The sequence below is a fragment of the Oncorhynchus mykiss genome, chromosome 12 (assembly GCF_013265735.2).
Source record: "Oncorhynchus mykiss isolate Arlee chromosome 12, USDA_OmykA_1.1, whole genome shotgun sequence".
Classification (NCBI taxonomy): domain Eukaryota; kingdom Metazoa; phylum Chordata; class Actinopteri; order Salmoniformes; family Salmonidae; genus Oncorhynchus; species Oncorhynchus mykiss.
Genome location: NC_048576.1, coordinates 68,832,644 through 68,853,032, shown reverse-complemented (window position 1 = coordinate 68,853,032; position 20,389 = coordinate 68,832,644). Strand labels below are relative to the sequence as shown.

The 20,389-nt window shown below is 43.5% G+C and overlaps 2 protein-coding genes across 5 annotated transcripts; both read left to right on the top strand.

Moving 5' to 3' along the window:
* Positions 1–348: 348 nt before the first annotated feature.
* Positions 349–12,289, top strand: LOC110538135 (all-trans-retinol 13,14-reductase). Its single transcript, XM_021624755.2, has 11 exons — positions 349–793; positions 1,668–1,850; positions 2,592–2,833; positions 6,488–6,689; positions 6,895–7,092; positions 7,174–7,293; positions 8,244–8,382; positions 10,226–10,335; positions 11,019–11,188; positions 11,376–11,535; positions 11,717–12,289. The coding sequence occupies exons 1-11, from the start codon at positions 634–636 to the stop codon at positions 11,860–11,862; spliced, it is 1,830 nt and encodes a 609-aa protein (XP_021480430.2). The 5' UTR covers positions 349–633; the 3' UTR covers positions 11,863–12,289.
* A 3,042-nt stretch (positions 12,290–15,331) lies between these two features.
* On the top strand, positions 15,332–19,965 carry cdk21 (cyclin-dependent kinase 21). Of its 4 annotated transcripts, none has more exons than XM_036938188.1 (7): positions 15,332–16,455; positions 16,868–17,128; positions 17,316–17,448; positions 17,618–17,785; positions 17,988–18,148; positions 18,261–18,393; positions 18,484–19,965. In XM_036938188.1, the coding sequence occupies exons 2-7, from the start codon at positions 16,896–16,898 to the stop codon at positions 18,688–18,690; spliced, it is 1,035 nt and encodes a 344-aa protein (XP_036794083.1). In that variant the 5' UTR covers positions 15,332–16,455; positions 16,868–16,895; the 3' UTR covers positions 18,691–19,965. The 4 variants fall into 4 exon arrangements, with proteins under 4 accessions (XP_036794083.1, XP_036794084.1, XP_036794082.1 ...); XM_036938189.1 differs by having other exon boundaries at positions 17,618–17,869; positions 18,509–19,965; XM_036938187.1 differs by having other exon boundaries at positions 17,618–17,869.
* Positions 19,966–20,389: the final 424 nt, after the last annotated feature.

The following is a 20,389-nucleotide window of genomic DNA, read 5'->3' as shown; positions in this document are numbered from 1 at the left end:
CTGGCTTCTTCACCTGTGGGGTCGTCTGAGACCAGCCACCTGGACAACTGATGAAACAGGAGTATTTGTGTCTGTAATAAAGCCCTTTTGTGGGAGCCAGTCATGTGAAATCCGTAGATTAGGGTCTAATGAATTTATTTAAATTGACTAATTTCCCTATATGAACAGTAACGCAGTAAAATCTTTGAAATTGTTGTGTTTATATTTTTGTTCAGTATATAACTATTTTCCTAACCTCAACCCAATCATCATAACCTGCTACGTGAATTCTCCTAACCTGCTGCGAAAAGTCAAATCTGACGTTAATTCGACTAAAACTGAGTTTTACGTGCAGCCGGCTAATGCCTGGGAGGCAGCTCGCTTTTCACCCGGTGGAAACTACGCGCGTTGAGCCCGGGTCACTTTAATAGAATCCTCATTATACCGTCTGGGCGAATTAACTGCGGGCGTCGTTTTTACACTATTTAGTAATCCTGATGTTCTTTGGCTGAAAACGATGGAGATACGACCATAAACACATGTGCTGTCTGTCATGCGTGGAAGGGTTCCAAGTGGCTCTGAACCACTTGTTCGCACGCGGAAGTGTGTGTCCACTTCGAAAAGTGAGAAGGTGCCCCGATTAAAATTCGTAAAATGTGGATCATTGTAGCAATCATTTGTGCGGCTCTAGCTGCATTACTATACAAATATGTGTTCCGTACATCCGGACCAAATCCTTTCGATATCGACACTCGTGAGCCGCTTAAACCACTGGTCACCCAAAAGAAGGAGAAAAACAAAGTTCTGAAGCAGGGTGAGTATCGTGGACACAAGGCTTGACCGATCACCAATGCATGCACGAAATATAGTTTCCTAGGAATATGTGCGCAAATAGATTTACATTCTGTAAATATTTTTGGGGCAGTCACCCTTGTCCTGTGTGTGTTTCGAAAGTTATATCTTGTTGCATAATTAAATGGCTGTGTAGTTCACATGTATCGCAAGAGTATTAGCATTAATTTGAAGTAGGAAAGCAGGTCAGGCAACTATTTTGTCTGTTAAACCATGTCAATGGTTCTACAATATCTTATGACTACACTGATTGTCACCGACGGTACTGGGTCACAAGCTGGCCAAAGCTGCTGTACTGCACTCGTGACTAAACTCTTTCTTGAAACGAAATCCACCCCGCACTATATCATGTTTATAGCTGCTACACAAACACCTGTTTCAGTACCACTAGCTAGGTTTTCATCCAATTTGGGACAGACTTTCATTCGAATATTCAAAAATCTGCATAAAACCACCAGACATGTGTTTCCTTCACTGGCTTTTTTTGCGGATAAAACGCGGTGTGTAATTACGTAGTGCACATAATTCATTTATAGCATAATTCATTTTACCGACACAAAGATCCCACCATATCGAACGAACAAATGAGATTTGCATTTATGCCTATATAATTGTACAGCATTTTAATGTTTCCATGAAAATGCGGTCGTAACTTTTTTTTCATGGGTCAGGTAATTCATCCGCATGAAATGGTTAGATGGAAACGTGGTTCTAGGCTGTCTTTGCACGGTCCGTGGGATAATATTGCTGGAACACATCGTTATTTGTTTCATGTAAGAAGATTTAACTGACAATATCTGTGTTAATTGTATGTTTTTATTACTCTTCCTTACCAGGTTTCTTGGCCAGTAAAGTACCTGAGAAACTAGATGCCATTGTCATTGGCAGTGGAATTGGTGGTCTTGGGGTGGCGGTGCTGCTGGCTAAGGTTGGAAAGCGGGTCCTGGTTCTGGAGCAACATGATCGGGCTGGAGGCTGCTGCCACACCTTCACAGAGAAAGGCTTTGAGTTTGACGTGGGTGAGAAGGCTCTTATCAGTTTACCTTCCCTTACCTAGAAGGCTCTTATCAGTTTACCTTTCCTTACCTAGAAGGCAGCTATCAGTTTACCTTTCCTTACTAAATGTGGTAGATACCTTCCTTTACTCAGAAGTGGTAGTGGCGACGAACCAAGTCTATTTCTGTTGGTGACCTAATCCAGGGATGGGTAACTTTTTGTTGGTGGTAGGGTTCTGCATAGTGGCTTGTGATTCTGCATTCCTACATCAGATACACAGTCATGCAGACAGAGCAAGCCCTAGCCTTTTGAGGGCTCTAAGTAAAATGTCCCTACACATTTTAGAGCCCTCCCCCTCTTGACAGCGAAAAGATTTAAAAAATGACATTTTCCTGCACTTCGACACATTTTGCCATGGGGCGCAGAGAAAAATGGCCCCTTATGTATTCTACTATTCCAACTCTCAACAGTAAGTTGAGACCCTGAATAAGTTCCTAAAAAAATTGAACGCATGTCCTGACCACATGTCCTGACCACATGTCCTGACCACATGTCCTGACCACATGTCCTGGGCTGACCCTAGCCTGGTTTTGTCTCAACAACCCAAAAATTGTAAGTTTGTGTCCAAGTGTGAAACACTGTAAATGCAAACTATGTATCAATAATACTGTGGTTTGTAAGCCCATGTGATGTGAGCTAGACATCCTAAATATATAAGACGATCTAATAATAAAATACATCTATCAATCATGCCTCCACCTCAGGTATCCACTACATCGGGGACCTGTTGGAGCATAAGCCCTTCCGCTGTATGCTTGACCAGCTGACCAATGGTCAGCTGCAGTGGGAGCCACTGGACAACCCCTTTGACCAGGTGGTGTTGGGCCCTCCTGGAAACAGGCGCACCTACCCCATCTACAGTGGCAGGAACCGTTTCCCTGACGAGCTGAAGAAGTTATTTCCTGGGGAGGAGGCGGCCATCGATGAGTACATGAGGCTGGTCAAGGTATGGTGCTGTTACATGATGTCATCAATAACTTCATACCGTAGACATCAGTTGACAAGTGTTTGAATGGAACAGTAATGGTGATTGTTTATTTGATGTTTAAGGTCAACTAAGTATTCATCTTGCAAAGCTGATTAGAATGCTATGCTTGTGCTAATGTTGCTGCTGTTATTTGAAATTGTGGTTCATGCTAACTGCCTTGTGCTGTTATCTGAGCTCAGAACCTTTTCCCTACTTATGCATTATATGCCAAATGCAAGGAATTGTGAGATTGCACTTTGGCAAAGAGGAGCTACCATCTGGGGACTGGTCTGTTTGTCATCTGTGTTGAGGGCAAGGGTTGTGGAGTCAAGTGTGTGCAAAGCTGTCATTATGGCAAAGGGTGGCTACTTTGAAGAATCTCAAACATAAAATATATTTGGCTGATGGCGCCGGGAGGTGAAGGCTGCCGTCTTATCGGCTCTTAACCAACCATGCTATTTTGTTTGTTTTTTTGCGTTGTTCGTAACTTGTTTTGTACATAATGTTGCTGCTACCGTCTCTTATGTCCGAAAAGAGCTTCAGAACTGCGATTGCTCACCTCAAACTGGATGAAGAGTTCTTCTTCAATGAGTCTGACGGGAGGGATATAATACAGACACCAGGCCCAGATCCCTGTTATTTGCTGGAGAAGGAAACAGACTTCGCATTAAGAGATCAGGGTGCCTTGTGAGCATCAGGGGGCGAGTGGCTAATCTGCCCTTGCCTTCCATCCTGCTAGCTAACGTTCAATCGCTGGAAAATTAATGGGACAAACTGAAAGCACGGTTATCCTACCAACTGGCTGAACGACGACATTAAGAACATACAGCTGGCAGGTTATACACTCTATCGGCAGGACAGAACAGCAGCCTCTGATAAGAGCCGGGGCCTACGCATTTATGTGAACAACAGCTGGTGCACGATATCTAAGGAAGTCTCAAGGTTTTGCTCGCCTGAGGTAGAGTATCTCATGATAAGCTGTAGACCATACTATCTACCTAGAGTGTTCATCTGCATTTTTTGTAGCTGTCTACATACCACCACAGACCGATGCTGGCACTAAAACCACACTCGATGAGCTGTATACCACTATAAGCAAACAGGAAAACACTCACCCAGCGGCAGAGCTCCTAGGGGCCGAGGACTTTAATGCAGGGAAACTGAAATCAGTTTTACCTAATTTCTATAAGCATGTTAAATGTGCAACCAGAGGGAAACAAATTCTAGACCACCTTTACTCCACACACAGAGATGCGTACAAAGCTCTCCCTCGCCATCCATTTGGCAAATCTGACCATAATTCTGTCTTCCTGATTCCTGCTTACAAGCAAAAATTAAAGCAGGAAGCACCAGTGACTCGGTCTATTTAAAAAGTGGTCAGATGAAGCAGATGCTAAACTACAGGACTGTTTTGCTAGCACAGACTGGAATATATTCCGGAATTCTTCCGATGGTATTGAGTACACCACATCAGTCACTGGCTTCATCAATAAGTGCATTGAGGACGTCGTCCACACAGTGACTGTACGTACATACCCCAACCAAAGCCTTGGATTACAGGCAACATCTGGACTGAACTAAAGGGTAGCGCTGCCGCTTTCAAGGAGCGGGACGATAACCCGGAAGCTTATAAGGAATCACGCTATGCCCTCCAACAAACCATCAAACGGGCAAAGCGTCAATACAGGACTAGGATCGACTCGTACAACACCGGCGGATGTGGCAGGGCCTGCAAACCATTACAGACTACATATAACCAGTGATATGAGCCTACCAGATTAACTAAATAACTTGTGTGCTCACTTCAAGGAAAGTAACACTGAAACATGCATGAGAGCATCAGCTGTTCCGGACAACTGTGTGATCACTCTCTGTAGCCGATGTAAGACCTTTAAACAGGTCAACATTCACAAGGCCGCAGCGCCAGACGGATTACAAGGACGTCTACTCCGAGCATGCACTGACCAACTGGCAAGTGTCTTCACTGACATTTTCAACCTCTCCCTCTCTGTCTGTAATACCTACATGTTTCAAGCAGACCACCATAGTCCTTGTATTCAAGAACACTAAGGTAACCTGCGTAAATGACTACTGACCCGTAGCACTCACGTCTGTAGCCATGAAATACTTTGAAAGGCTGGTCATAGCTCACGTCAACACCATTATCCCAGAAACCCTAGACCCACTCCAATTTGCATACCGCACCAACAGATGCAATCTCTATTGCACTCCACATTGCCCTTTCTCACCTGGAAGGAGCACCTACGTGAGAATGCTATTCATTGACAACAGATCAGCGTTCAACACCATAGCGCTTTGAGGGCACATCACTAAGCTAAGGACCCTGGGATGACACACCCCCTTCTGCAACTGGATCCTGGACTTCCTGACGGGCTGCCCCCAGGTGGTAAGGGTAGGTGACAACACATCCGCCATGCTGATCCTCAACACGGGGGCCCCTCAGGGGTGTGTGTGTTCAGTCCCCTCCTGTACTCCCTGTTCCCTCAAGAATGCATGGCCAGGCACAACTCCATCACCATCATTAAGTTTGCTGATGATGCAACAGTGGTAGGCCTGATCACTGACATGGATGAGACAGCCTATAGGGGGGAGGTCCGAGACCTGACCATGTGGTGCAAGGACAACAACCTCTCCTTCAACGTGATCAAGACAAAGGAGATGATTGTGGACTACAGGAAAAGGAGGACCGAGCACGGCCCCATTCTCATCAATGGGGCTGTAGTTGAGCAGATTGAGAGCTTCAAGTTCCTTGGCGTCCACATCACCAACAAAATAACATGGTCCAAGCACACCAAGACAGTTGTGAAAAGGGCAAGACAAAACCTATTCCCCCCCCTCAGGAGACTGAGAAGATTTGGCATGGGTCCTCAGATCCTCAAAGTTCTACAGTTGCACCATCGAGAGCATGACTGGTTGCATCACTGCCTGGTATGGCAACTGCTCGGCATCCGACCGCAAGGCACTACAGGGGGTAGTGCGTACGGCCCAGTACATCACCGGGGCCAAGCTTTCTGCCATCCAGGACCTTTATACTACGCGGTGTCAGAGGAAGGCCATAAAAATTGTCAAAGACTCCACCCACCCCAGTCAGACTGTTCTCTCTGCTACCGCATGGCAAGCGGTACTGGAGCGCCAGGTCTAGGTCCAAAAGGATCCTAAACAGCTTCTAACCCCAAGCTATAAGACTCCTTAACATCTAATAAAATGGCTTCTCAGAGTATTTGCATTGCCCCCCCCCCCCCCCCCCCCCCCCCCCCCCCCAGAATGCTGCTGCTACTCTTTTTTTATTATCTATGCATAATCACTAACTCTACCTACATACATATTGCCCTGCACATTAACTCTGTACCGGTACCTCCTGTATGCATTGTTGGTTAAGGGCTTGTAAGTAATCATTTCACTCTAAGGTGAAATCTGTATTTGGTGCATGTGACAAATAACATTTGATTTGTTTAAAGCCTTTTTTGCTTACTACATGATTCCATGTGTGTTTTCATAGTTTTGATGTCTTCACTATTCTACAATGTAGAAAATAGTCAAAATACAGAAAAACCCTTGAATGAGTAGGTGTGTCCAAACTTTTGACTGGTACTGTATGTATTCCATCTACAGAAAGCAGGACACAACATTTGGTTCCTGGGTCTGCTGAAGCTCATTCCTGTCCCCCTGGCCAAGTTCCTGGTGTACACAGGCCTGGCCAATCGTCTGTCATTCTTCTTCCGCATGGCGTCTCGCAGCGTGACAGAGGTGGTCAACGAGCTGACTAAGAACAATGACCTCAGGGTCATCTTCAGCTACATTTTTGGCACTTACGGTAAGGTAGGCTGCTGTAGTTCCTGATAGAGGAGAGCATAACCACAGCCATCTCAAATGATCGACTGTGTCCCTATTCCCTATGTGGTTCACTAATTTGTGCTGTTTTGGGGGACACACATTCTCTCCACGTGGAACAAATGAATTGCATCAATTTTGTAGAGTGTTTGGTTTTTATAGGACTCCATTTTGTTGTGTAACTGCAGGTAACATGCCCAAGGATGCCAGCTTCTCCATGCACAGCCTGATGGTCTGCCACTACCTGACTGGTGCCTGGTACCCAATAGGAGGAGCCAGTGAGATCGCCTATCACATGATCCCTATCGTTGAGAAAGCTGGGGGGGCCGTACTCGTCCGCGCCCCAGTCAACCGCATCCTGTTCAACGACAACAAGGAGGCTATTGGTGAATAGGACTGGTTGAAAGATGAATTGATTGATCACACAGATGGTCAGATTTGACCACCTCTGGTTCCCATGATTTCAGGTGTGAGCGTGATGAAGGGTCAGGAGGAGGTCCATGTGCATGCTCCAATGGTCATCTCCAACGCCGGCATCTTCAACACCTACCAGCAGCTGCTGCCTAAGGAACTTCAGGACATGCCAGGTGGGTGAGGGTATTAAGGTGTATGTTCAAGATGTCTGCGTTTAAGACTGAATTGTTAGTTGACAATGTTTCTTGTGATGCCTAATCATTAATGATCTAACAGTTCACCACTGGGCATCGGTCCCCGGTTCAAATGTTTAAGGTATCTGTGCATCGAGACCCCAGACCGATCCAAATGTAGCATGCATCGGTCAGAGAATCGATTCAAATGTAGCATGCATCGGTCAGAGAATCGATCCAAATGTAGCATGCATCGGTCAGAGAATCGATCCAAATGTAGCATGCATCGGTCAGAGAATCGATCCAAATGTAGCATGCATCGGTCAGAGAATCGATCCAAATGTAGCATGCATCGGTCAGAGAATCGATTCAAATGTAGCATGCATCGGTCAGAGAATCGATCCAAATGTAGCATGCATCGGTCAGAGAATCGATTCAAATGTTACAAATTCCAGGTACAGGATCTTTTGGGGGCTAAAATTACTTTCTACCCTCTGAAAATACCTAATATTTTGTGACACTTGTTTCCTCTACTTCAGTGTCAAACTAAGCGTGGAATTATGTTGACAGTCATTGATCTTCAAGTCATATTTAACAACCCCAGGCAATGTCAGTAGCCTAGTTAAACTGCATTCTGTCCATAGCTTTGACCAATAGCGCTGACCAATGAGAGGTAGGCCTATTCCTATTCATACACCATAGATCTATACATCACTTACACACAGCTCCATCAGCTGCAGATTTGAAAATTAAAATGAATGTGTTTATGCAACAAATGTTAGTGCATCGAACCGCAACGATTTGTTCCTCTTAATCAAACCAAATCATTTTAAACTAAAACTTAGTGTGTCGGAGCCCATTTATCTTGATACATATAGAATCTTCTTGAAAGGGAAAGATGCACATCCCTACTAATCATGAATGTTGTATGATCTTGTGATGCCCTTCAGCCATCCAGAAGCAGCTTGGTATGATGAAAAACGGGGCGGGAGGTCTGAGCATCTTCCTGGGCCTGACTGGAACCAAGGAGGACCTGGGCCTCAAAGCAGACAACTACTGGATCTTCACAGAGCACAACATGGATGAACTGTAGGTCCTTCCTCTCTTTGTTTAACCCTAAATGTTTGGCGTGTCCCCGTAGGCCCCACTGTCTAATGACTTGTCGATTATATTTTAATTTACACCTTATTTGTCCTTATTAACATATCGGATGTGTTGCATAGGCAAATATTGTGTAAGGTATCGTGGTGAGGGCTTCGAGAGAGAAGTGACATTACATAACCTATGGTACATGAGACTGTGATAGTGAGTCTATGTAGTCACATTCTGTATTTCACTACCTTTTACTGTGTGCATCAAAGATTGTGCTGTTACAGTAATCTGTTTGGTATAAACTAAAATGTGGTGTTGTCAAAATAGATAATCAGTTCACACTCACCACTACACTAATTTCACATGTTGGAACCTCAATAGAAATTCACACTGTTTAACAAGCACGGTCTACAGTGCATTCGGAAAGTATTCAGAACCCTTCACTTTTTCCACATTTTGTTGTTACAGCCTTACTCTAAAAAGTAAAAAAGAGAGAAAAATATCCTCAATCTACACACTATGCCCCATAATGATAAAGCGAAGAAAGGTTTTTAGAATTTTTTGCAAAAGTATAGAAAAATACAATACCTTATTTTACATAAATATTCAGTCCCTTTGCTATGAGACTCTAAATTGAGCTCAGGTGCATCCTGTTTCCATTGATCATCCTTGTGATGTTTCTACAACTTGATTGCAGTCCACCTGTGGTAAATTCAATTGATTGGACATGATTTGAAAAGGCACACACCTGTCTATATGTGATGTGAGGTGAGGTGAGGTGGGGTGGGGTGGGGTGGGGTGGGCAAAAACCTGATGGTCACTGACAGAGCTCCAGAGTTCCTCTGGAGTTTGGAGAACCTTCCAGAAACACAATCATCTCTGCAGCACTCCATCAATCAGTTTTTTTTTTTGGCCAGACGGAAACCACTCCTCAGTAAAAGGCACATGACAGCCCGCTTGGAGTTTGCCAAAAGGTACCTAAAGGACTCTGACCATGAGAAACAAGATTCTCTGGTCTGATTAAACCAATATTGAACTCTTTGGCCTGAATGCCAAGCGTCACATCTGGAGGAAACCAGGCACCGCTCGTCCCCTGGCCAATACCATCCCTACGGTGAAGCATGGTGGTGGCAGCATCATGCTGTGGGGACGTTATTCAGCGGCAGGGACTGGAAGACTAGTCTGGATCGAGGGAAAGATGAACAGAGCAAAGTACAAAGAGGTCCTTGATTAAAAACCTGCTCAGGACCTCAGACTGAGGCGACGGTTCCCCTTACAACAGGACAACTACCCTAAGCGCACAGCCAAGGTGATGTGGCTTTGGGACAAGTCTCTGAATGTCCTTGAGTAGCCCAGCCAGAGTCTAACCTTGAACCCGATCAAACATTTCTGGAGAGACCTGAAAATAGCTGTGAAGCGACGCTCCCCATCCAACCTGACTGAGCTTGAGAGGATCTACAGAGAACAATAGGAGAAACTCTCCATATACAGGTGTGCCAAGCTTGTAGTGTCATACCCAAAGGTGCTTCCAGAAAGTACTGATTTAATGGATCTGAATACTATGTAAAGGTAATATTTTATATGAATACATTTACAAACATAACAAAAATAACATTTTTGCTTTGTCATTATGGGGTATTGTGTGTAGATTGAAGGGAAAAAACAATTGAATACATTTTAGAATACGGCTGTAACCTAACAAAATGTGGAAGAAGTGATCTGAATACTTTCCAAATGCACTGTATATGTGCATCAGAATCTGAGAAGGGTGAAGTGTTCTTTAGTGTAGGCTCTTTAAAACTACAGTATCTTACTATACCCATTTATCTGGATGTTACAGGGTTGAGACCTATCTGAAGGGTAACAGGGAGGAGTCAGCGAAAAGTGTTCCCATCCTCTTTGTTGCCTCTCCATCAGCCAAAGATCCCACCTGGGAGGAACGATCACCAGGTACAGAAACGAGACTAGTGTTTGCGCTGATATTCACCATAATAAATTATTTTATCCTTGGAAATGAATCATCCACTGACTGACTACTTATTTAAACATTTGGCTCCTAATAAGGAGTATAATCCATTGACTACTGTCCTACATCTTACTTGGTTCGGAGGCAAGTTTTTCCAGGTTGTGCCAGTTGAGGCTGCTCTCGCCTGGACACTTCTCCTCCAGGTGTTTCTAGGTTGACCCTTTCCCCTGAGGGTTGCCGTGTTAGATGTTTGTTCTAGTTTTATTCCTGATGTGAAACTGTCTTTTGTTCTTTTGTGAAATGTTTTATGAATAGAAACACAGACAAGACAACAGTTGGAACAAAATACGAAAGACAACATAACTACAGAATCCTGTTGTTTCTATTAGGTACCAGATGGTTGCTCTGTCCAGGCTATCAAATGCCTTTTCAGGGTCTTTTCAAAGTCTTAAGTTGATTAGTTCCATTCTATTGACTGTTCAATGTTAATGCATTAGTGTTGCAATGTGTTCCTAAACCCAGCCTGCTGGTCTCTGATCTACACCATGCCAAAACATTTTGTAATATAGATTCTTGGAAGTGCACACAACTAACTATATCTGATGCCATCAGAATGAAGGCTGAACAGACATGTTTCGACCCCTTTTTCGTTTCCCATTCTCCACAGGCAAGTCCACCCTGAGTCTGGTGAGCTTTGCTAACTATGAGTGGTTTGAGGAGTGGAAGGATGACAAGGTGACCAACAGAGGGACTGATTACAAGGAGCTGAAGCAGATATTCTGTGACTCGATTCTGGAGGTGGTGATGAGCGTCTTCCCCAAGATTACCAGGGACAAGGTAGAGCATTTAGCCCATTCGTACTAAACTCTGCTAGAATGCTTTTTCTAGGAAACCTAACATCTCAATGGAGGATGCACTAGTAAGTTGTAACATAGACACCCTTCCTTTCAATTTTGACAAATGGTGTAACTTAATACCTCGCTGGAAACATGCGTCTCCCTCGTCTCTCTCGGTCTGTCTTTAGGTTGAGTTCATCGAGGCTGGAACACCCATAACAAACACACACTACATTGGAGCCCCAAAAGGGGAGATCTATGGAGCAGACCATGGCACAGCTCGTTTCAGCGCTGAGTGCAATGCCACCGTGAGGCCCCAGACACCCCTGAAGAACCTCTACCTCACAGGTCAGATACTTATATGGCTGATCGGGTCCAAGGATATATCTTAGAGAAGCTAGCTATATGTCTGTTTTCGATAGGCTAACTAATGGCTTAGCATTTGGATAAGTCATACGTTTGACTTCAGTATTAAAGGTCTATCGGCTCTGGTTTCTACTGCGCGTTGATGTTTATATTCTGTGTACAGGTCAGGATGTGTTTGTGTGTGGCTTTGCTGGTGCACTGGCTGGGGCTCTGACCTGTGGTTCTGTCATCCTCAACCGTAACCTGCACCTGGATGCCATCGCTCTGGCCAAGAAGACCAAACGTGTCGACACTAAGAAGTTGAAGTAGCACGCTACTGACCACCTCCCTCAACCCGTTGTTGCTCCGGGTGACGTTTCCCTTAAGTACAGATCTAGGATCAACTTCCTCTCCCCAAATCCACATTAGTGGGGGAAAATACCCAGGATCAGCGTCTAGGGGCAACTTCACCCTACTCCATTCAACTCACCAAAGCTACAATAACACAAGCTCAGGGACAGGCTTCAATCTCTGGTCCTACAGTCAACACAGTGAAAAGATGCCTCAAGATGGTTACTGTGTGTTTGAGTGTGTAACTATTCTTATCAATAAGTATAGAGAACTCTGCTCTCTCTCACTGTTAAGGGAAAACAAATTTGAAAGTCGAGGAATCTTTCAATCAAATGTATTTTATAAAGCCCTTCTTACATCAGCTGATGTCACAAAGTGCTGTACAGAAACCCAGCCTGAAACACCAAACAGCAAGCAATGCAGGTGTTGAAGCACGGTGGCTAGGAAAAACTCCCTAGAAAGGCCGGAACCTATGAAGAAACCTAGCGAGGAACCATGCTATGAGGGGTGGCCAGTCCTCTTCTGGCTGTGCCTGGTGAAGAGTTATTAAAAAAACATGAGCTGGCGCACAGCCAGAAAAAAATGTGTTGGTGTGGAGGTTCTGACTAACAGCATATAAACTCCCAGCAATTTAATGGGTATTTACCAACGTTTCGGCATCACTGTGCCTTCCTCAGGGTAGGAAGGCACAGAAACTGTTAACAAAAAAACAAACAAAAATGTTTATGGCATAGTACATATATTACGCTATTATCATATAGAAACATAATTGAATATTATACATATTAGAATCAACATACATTATTGTTGAATTCAAATTCACAATTGTTTTGTGTTTCATACTTGTTACATGTAATCTTTTGGTTCAATCTTAATGTATAATGAGCGTCATCAACAGGGGGAACATATTAGGTGTATGGGGGGGAAGGGGAGCCCATGGCTACACTCTGAATTTGAAGGAAAAAGCCTTAACTCAAAGACAAAGTAGTTATTGGATAATACCGGTTCAGTAAGTTGTAAGATGCAATCATTGGATGGAGCAAGGGTAGAGTCTCTCTGCTAGAGGAAGTGTTGCAGCGCCTGCAAGCCTCCAGTGTGTGGGATCTTAGTGTACAAGCTCTCCACATCAAAAGTGGCCAGCAGGGTGCCCTCTAGTATCCTTCCTAAACCCTCTATCAATGAGATCATGTGACTAGTGTCTTGACGTAAGATGGGAGATTCTCACAGAAGAGGTTATAACAGAACATTGCCAAGATGTTTATTGATGACCAGCAGGGTCAGATAATAATCACAGTGGTTTTCGAGGGTGCAACAGGTCAACACCTCAGGAGTAAATGTCAGTTGGATTTTCATAGCCGATCATTCAGAGTATCTCTACCGCACCTGCTGTCTCTAGAGAGTTGAAAACAGCAGGTCTGTGACAAGGTAGCACGTCCAGTGAACAGGTCAAGGTTCCATAGCCGCAGGCAGAACAGTTGAAACTGTAGCAGCAGCACAACCAGGTGGACAGCAAGGAGTCATCAGGCCAGGTAGTGTTGAGAGTGAGCGAAAGAGAGGATATACACACACAGGACACCGGATAAGACAGGATAAATACTCCAGATAGAAGACTGACCCTAGCCCCCTAACGCATAAACTATTGCAGCATAAATACTGGAGGCTGAGACCGGAGGGGTCTGGAGACACTGTAGCCCCGTCCGACGATACCCCCGGACAGGGCCAAACAGGCAGGATATAACCCCACCCACTTTGCCAAAGCACAGCCCCTGCACCACTAGAGGGATATCTTCAATCACCAACTTACCATCCTGAGACAAGGCTGAGTATAGCCCATGAACATCTCCCCCACTCTATGAACCTGAGGTGGGGTGCCAACCCGGACAGGAAGATCACGTTAGTGACTAAACCCACTCAAGTGACGCACCCCTCCTAGGGATGGCATGGAAGAGCACCAGTAAGCCAGTGACTCAGCCCCTGTAATAGGGTTTGAGGCATAGAATTCCAGTGGAGAGAGGGGAACCGGCCAGGCAGAGACAGCAAGGGCGGTTCGTTGCTCCAGTGCCTTTCCGTTTACCTTCACACTCCTGGGCCAGACTACACTCAATCATTGGACCTGAGATGAGTCCTCAATAAAGACTTAAAAGGTCGAGACTGAGTCTGCGTCTCTCACGTGGATAGGCAGACTATTCCATACAAATGAAGCTCTATAGGAGAAAGCCCTGCCTCCAGCTGTTTGCTTAGAAATTCTAGAGATGGTAAGGAGGCCTTGTAGGTTCGCAGTAAAACCTTGAAATCAGCCCTAGCCTTAACAGGAAGTCAGTGTAGGGAGGCTAGCACTGGAGTAATATGATCATATTTTGTCAAGACAAGATTCTAGCAGCCGTGTTTAGTACTAACTGAAGTTTATTTTGTTCTTTATCTGGGTAGCCGGAAGGTAGAGCATTGCAGTAGTCAAACCTAGAAGTGACAAAAGCATGGCTGAATTTTTTTGCATTATTTTTGGACAAAGTTTCAGATTTAAAAAAAAAAAAAAAAAAAAGCTGTCCTTGAAACAGTCTTGATATGTTCGTCAAAAGCGAGATCAGGGTCCAGAGTAACGCCAAGATCCTTCAGTTTTATTTCAGACGACTGTACAACCATCAAGATTAATTGTCAGATTCAAAAGAAGATCTCTTTGTTTCTTGGGACCTAGAACTGGCATCTCTGTCTGAGTTTAAAAGTAGAACATTTGGTGCCATTCACTTCCTTATGTCTGAAACACAGGCTTCCAGGAAGGTCAATTTTGGGGCTTCAGCATGTTTCATCGAAATGTACAGCTGTGTGTCGTCCGCATAGCAGTGAAAGTTAACATGTTTCCATATGACACCACCAAGAGTTAAAATATATAGTGGTCCTAAAACGGAGCCTTGAGGAACACTGAAATTTACAGAGACAAACTGATATATTTCTGACAGATAAGATCTAAACCAGACCAGAACTTGTCCGTGCAGGCCAATTTGTGTTTCCAATCTCTCCAAAAGAATGTAGTGATTGATATTATCAAAAGCAGCACTAAGGTCTAGGAGCAGATGCAGAGCCTAGGTCTGACGCCATTTAAATGGTAAATGGTGGTAATGGTGGTAATTTACCACCTTCACAAGTGCAGTCTCCCTTTGCGGGATGCGCGGAGGATATGGTCACTAGTGTAACCAGGAGGAGAGTCCTCATTTAACACAGTAAATTCATCAGGTTCAAGCCATGTTTCAGTCAGGCCAGTCACATCAAGATTATGATCAGTGATTAGTTCATTGACTATAACTGCCTTGGAGGTGAGGGATCTAACATTTAAGTAGCCCTATTTTGAGATGTGAAATATCACAATCTCTTTCAATAATGACAGGAATGGAGGAGGTCTTTATTCCAGTGAGATTGTTAAGGCAAACACCGCCATGTTTAGTTTTGACCAACCTAGACCGAGGCACAGACATGGTCTCAATGGGGATACCTGAGCTGACTACACTGACTGTGCTAGTTAGTGGCGGACTCCACTAAGCTGGCAGGCTGACTAACAGCCTGCTGCCTGGCCTGCAGGCTGTGGATGCTGTCAGCATCAGATCTGTAAATTGGTTGTAAACTCAATCGACATTTGGAAATTATTGCCCAGGGATAGATAGCTTTAAAAAATAAATAAAATGTTTTCAGAAATCAAGTGTTCAGATAGATGTGATTAGCACATTTCATATTTTCACTCTTAATATATTGAGAACAAAAGTGTTGGGTGGAGTAGATTTAAGTTACCAATACTTTTGATACCAGTACCAATACAACTGCTGCACACATGTTAATAATGTGTCATAACTCAATATACTGTGGATAACAGTGGCTTATGTCTTAAGTGTTCAGACAGTCTTCCAACCAGCTATGCTAAATGCTCCTATACAGTAATGTAGGGTGAAACTGTAACTCTCTCTATTGGTGCAAAAAAGCCATAACACAACAAAATTGTGAACCAGGCTTAAAAGCGCTGTAACACTAACCATTGTGTTCAAACGGAGGCATTAGACATTTACAATGTACAGACTGGATTGTTTTGAATCAGCATGCTTTGCTTCAAATGTACAAAGTTAATTGCTCATTACTAAACATTGAATACAAAAACATATTCACGCTGATCGTTGTAAAAATGAATTATTCCACTCTAAATGTATGGGGAGACTTTGTAACAATAGCACAAACTGTGATAATGAAGGAATCAAGAGATTGAATAGATTTTTTCCCCCAACCTTTCTGTCATTATTATCCCTTAGAATTCTATTGATACTGGCTGGCCTGGAATATTGATAGATTATTATGATGATAAAAGTAACAAAATATCCCATGAATAAACTGTGGTGTATATATTAATAAGAAAACGCTCATAATGTGCAAGACATGATGGCACGCGCACAGAGGTCTTCTGCAAGATGTCTATCGGATGGTGATGAGAGATCTGATTAGTTGAGGAGAATTAGGGGCCGTACCAGAATGTGGTCCCTTCATTTATAAGCATCTTGAAAATGTATATCATATCTCTGCAGTTTATGGTGTGAGAAGGTAAGTTAATCACAACTAATTAAATATTAGCTAGCTAAGTGTAGCTAACCACACATTGCACAAAGCATATTTTAAGATTCCCCTTTGATTAGCTAGCAAGTGGTTCCTAAGTGGTTGCTAGGTGGAGCTGGAGGAAGATTGCTGGCTACTTAGCTGCTGGCTAGCTAGCGAACGTTAACTATGTCGTGGCAATGCATAACATCGTTGTTTCGTGTAAAGCGTACTAAACTGTTCAATAATGAACTTCTCTCTTGCATAAGTAGTTACTTTAGCTAGGTCAATAAGTATCGGGAACTTATTCACCTCCCAGGCCTCTGGCTAACGTTACCAGTAAAAGGCCTAGGCTTGTGGAAGCAGTGTATTACTTGACCGCGTGTTTACAGGCATTTACGCATGGTCTATTCCATCCTAGTTGCAACCAACTACGAAATCGGCCGGTCATGGAGGTCAATGGGTGCGATGAACATCAGAATTATGAAATACTTGCAGAGATAGGCGAAGGCGCATATGGCAAGGTGTACAAGGCCAGAGAGGTCCGCGATCAACAGCGACTCGTAGCGGTGAAGAAGTTGAACATACCCGGACACACGGAGAGTGGGATTCCTGCTTTCATGATCCGAGAGGTGGCGCTCTTGCGTAAGATCGAGTATTTCAACCATCCCAACATTGTAAAGTAAGTACATTTTTCTGGAATGTAATTATATCTGAAAATGTTTGCATAGCCTATGAATTATACATAATTATCTTTAGGTTTAAAATCAGTTTGATGGTGTTTTATAATTGTATACCATGGTGTCATGCCATATCATTAGCATAAATGGTTCACAATGATTGACCTTAATTGCTGATCTTACTGAAAGGTTGTTGGACGTATCTGCTGGTCTGAAGAACAGGAGTTTGGACCTGACGCTGGTGTTTGAGTACATCGACCAAGACCTGTCTACCTTCCTCACCACGGTCCCCAGCACTGGACTGAGTCTTGACAAAATTAAGGTGTGAATTCTCCCCCTTGTATACCTGCAGCTGCATAAAATCTCAATGATTCCAAAGCACGACATTAAGAATTAGTATAACATTTTACTGTCCTCATATCTTTTCAGAATAAGCCACAGTCAGAGAAAGTGTTTGAGCAATGCTGTCATGCTGCTTCCTGTCTGTACAGGATGTGATGGTGCAGCTGCTGCAGGGGCTGGACTTCCTGCACACCAACATGCTGGTGCACCGCGACCTGAAGCCGGAGAATGTACTGGTTAGTAGCCGTGGAGAGGTGAAGATCGCTGACTTTGGGCTGGCACGCATCTACACCTATCACATCGCCCTTACACCCTGTGTAAGTCTACAGAGTAGAACATCGTCCTTTCAATGCACAATCTGTTCAATTGTCACAGTGCCATTGTCCCCCAGCCTAGCTAAGGTAAAGGAGCTATTCTTAAAAGTAAAACGTATCTTTCTCTCTATGTCCTATCCAACGTCTCACACCCTCTCCCTTCCTTTCCCTCCCTCTCTCTCTCTCTCTCTCTCTCTCTCTTCAGGTGGTGACACTGTGGTACAGGGCCCCCGAGGTGCTGCTCCACTCTGGTTACATGTCCTCCGTGGACATGTGGAGCGCTGGCTGCATTTTTGCCGAACTGTTCCTTTTGAGACCGTTGTTCCGTGGATACACTGAGGCTCAGCAGCTCCAGAAAATCTTTGAGTGAGTTTTTTTCTTCTACCGTGCCCAACATTTGATTTGAATAATGCATGTTGTGCGTTTTACCAGTGCCTTGTGTTGGGTGTGTGCCTGTGCTCTTCCCCATGTCCCACAGGGTGATTGGCTTGCCCAGCGAGGAGGACTGGCCCAGGGAGAGCCCCATCTCATACTCCCGTAGCTGGTGCCCCAGAGACCCCTGCACCCAGCTCTTATCCAACCTGGGCCAGGAGGAGAACAACCTACTCCTTGTATGTACAATATACACATTTTGAGTCATGTTTCTGTTACAAGGCATTTTCCAAGTTAATGAATTATTGAATTCTATTGTACTTTTAAAGCACACACTTGCTCTCTGCCTGCCAGCAATGTCTAGAGTTCAGCCCGACCAATCGCATCTCAGCTTCCAGAGCCCTCTCCCACCCTTTCCTAGTGTGCGCCTGAGGACTCATAACCTGGCAGGATGTGGAGAGGATGGAGGAGAGCTGGGACAGAGGTTAATTTCCCTTGGACTTATTTGTTGGGCTCCGATGGGGTGCGACAGTTGAACTAAGCTAATTAGGTATTTATAAGTTATATTCTTTAACAATCAATGGGTATAGATCATCAATTTAAAAGTCAAAACATTTATGTAGCGTTTGCTCTTTAAAGGTAATTTGTTCAACATGAAAATCCAAATCTTGACTGGTTTTATCTGAAATGCATTTCTGAAGACTAGTTTCGTATTATGAAAAAACACATTCATATCAAGCGATGTCAACTGCAGTTCCTATGGCATGAAAACCCAAAGTGGAAGGAAAAGGAAAGTTGACAGTAATTTAAATGACAAGAAATATATTGCTTTACTACAACAAATTAGTTTATAGCTAGAATCCTTAATTGCTACATCCATTTTTTTTTTTACTTATAAATGAATAATACATACCCATTCATTCTTGAAGAATATAACTTTACAAATGCCTCATGAGCTTAGTTCAACTGTTGTACCCCATCAGAAACCAAAATATAAGCTTGTTTTATTCCAATGTTTGTGAACGATGTAAATGTAAACAAACACTGTATAACCTCAAAACATGTTTAAACCGATCATTTTCATATTATAGATGGTCAGTCCTTGCATCCATAGCTCTGTCTTTGAATTTGAGAGTAGTTACATGTCCCCAGGCCCATCCCTCAGCTTTTAACCGAATCAGAGGTGGGGTGGCCACTTTGTTATTGTTTCAACAAAACAAAAACAAATGCATTGTTGCTTGATTTGTTTACCACTCTGTATTTGACACCAGGAAGTAAGAATGCAGTAACAAGAGCTGCTAGAACATTTTGCAGGAGAACAAAATGTTAATAATTCAGAATGTGTATGCTTTACTTTATTACTGAGGCGTATTGTTGTTACAAGTGATGTTATTCATCTGAGGTTGCTGCAAGTGGATGACTGCTGTATGAGCATATAAGTGAATGCATTATGTTTTATATTGTTCCAACTGCACCTTTGGTTCTTAATGGCCCTTTTTTTATTTCATATATATTCTCTGTTTAGATACTTGGAAAGGTCATACCTGTGCATCTGTTTTATTGGCCATAACATACACTTTTTTTCAGTTTTGAGGTGCAATTTTAATGTTAGGGGCATTTTGTTTCAGGACAGAGAACATTCTGTGATCTTGTTTTATTTGATCAAATGTAAATTCATTTGATTATTAGTACTTTCGACAGTGTTACTGTCTTCATTTCATTCATTCAATTGAGTGGTACCTGTTATTGGACTTGGTTTGATTTCACCCACATCTTACAAGTATTTTAATGAAGATATTTTCACAATATCATGTTACCAAATGTCTGTTTTACTATTTTGTACAAGAAACATGGCTATAAGGTTGTCACACCTCCACGACCTTATGTGGTTACAGCCACAGTGCTATTTACCCTTTCCTTTCATGACCGTTGACCTTAGTATGGCCACACAGGGTCAAGTGCAATGATGTTTATAAGGTCAGATATATTTGTATTGTTCAAGGCCTGAAGTGGTCCAAGCTAGAGTATGAATCAAACTTCAGACTTCCTCTGGCATACTGCACTTAGGGAGAGGTTATTCTAAGTAGTTATCTGTGACTTGGTGTTATTTTAGAAGTTGTATCTTTGGCCTCTTCAAATGTGAGACTGCCAGTGCTGCATCCTGCCCTCTCCCTTGTTGCCTAATTTGTACACGGGCCTCTGTCCCAGCTCTCTGATCTGATCCCCCCCTTTCAA

Coding starts and splice junctions, on each gene's coding strand:
- cdk21 (XM_036938187.1), top strand. CDS start 16,896: ATGGAGGTCAATGGGTGCGATGAACATCAGAATTATGAAATACTTGCA. Junction 17,449..17,617: donor TGAGTCTTGACAAAATTAAG/GTGTGAATTCTC, acceptor CTGTCTGTACAG/GATGTGATGGTGCAGCTGCT. Junction 18,394..18,483: donor AGGAGAACAACCTACTCCTT/GTATGTACAATA, acceptor GTACTTTTAAAG/CACACACTTGCTCTCTGCCT.
- LOC110538135 (XM_021624755.2), top strand. CDS start 634: ATGTGGATCATTGTAGCAATCATTTGTGCGGCTCTAGCTGCATTACTA. Junction 10,336..11,018: donor CTGGGAGGAACGATCACCAG/GTACAGAAACGA, acceptor CATTCTCCACAG/GCAAGTCCACCCTGAGTCTG. Junction 11,536..11,716: donor GAAGAACCTCTACCTCACAG/GTCAGATACTTA, acceptor TTCTGTGTACAG/GTCAGGATGTGTTTGTGTGT.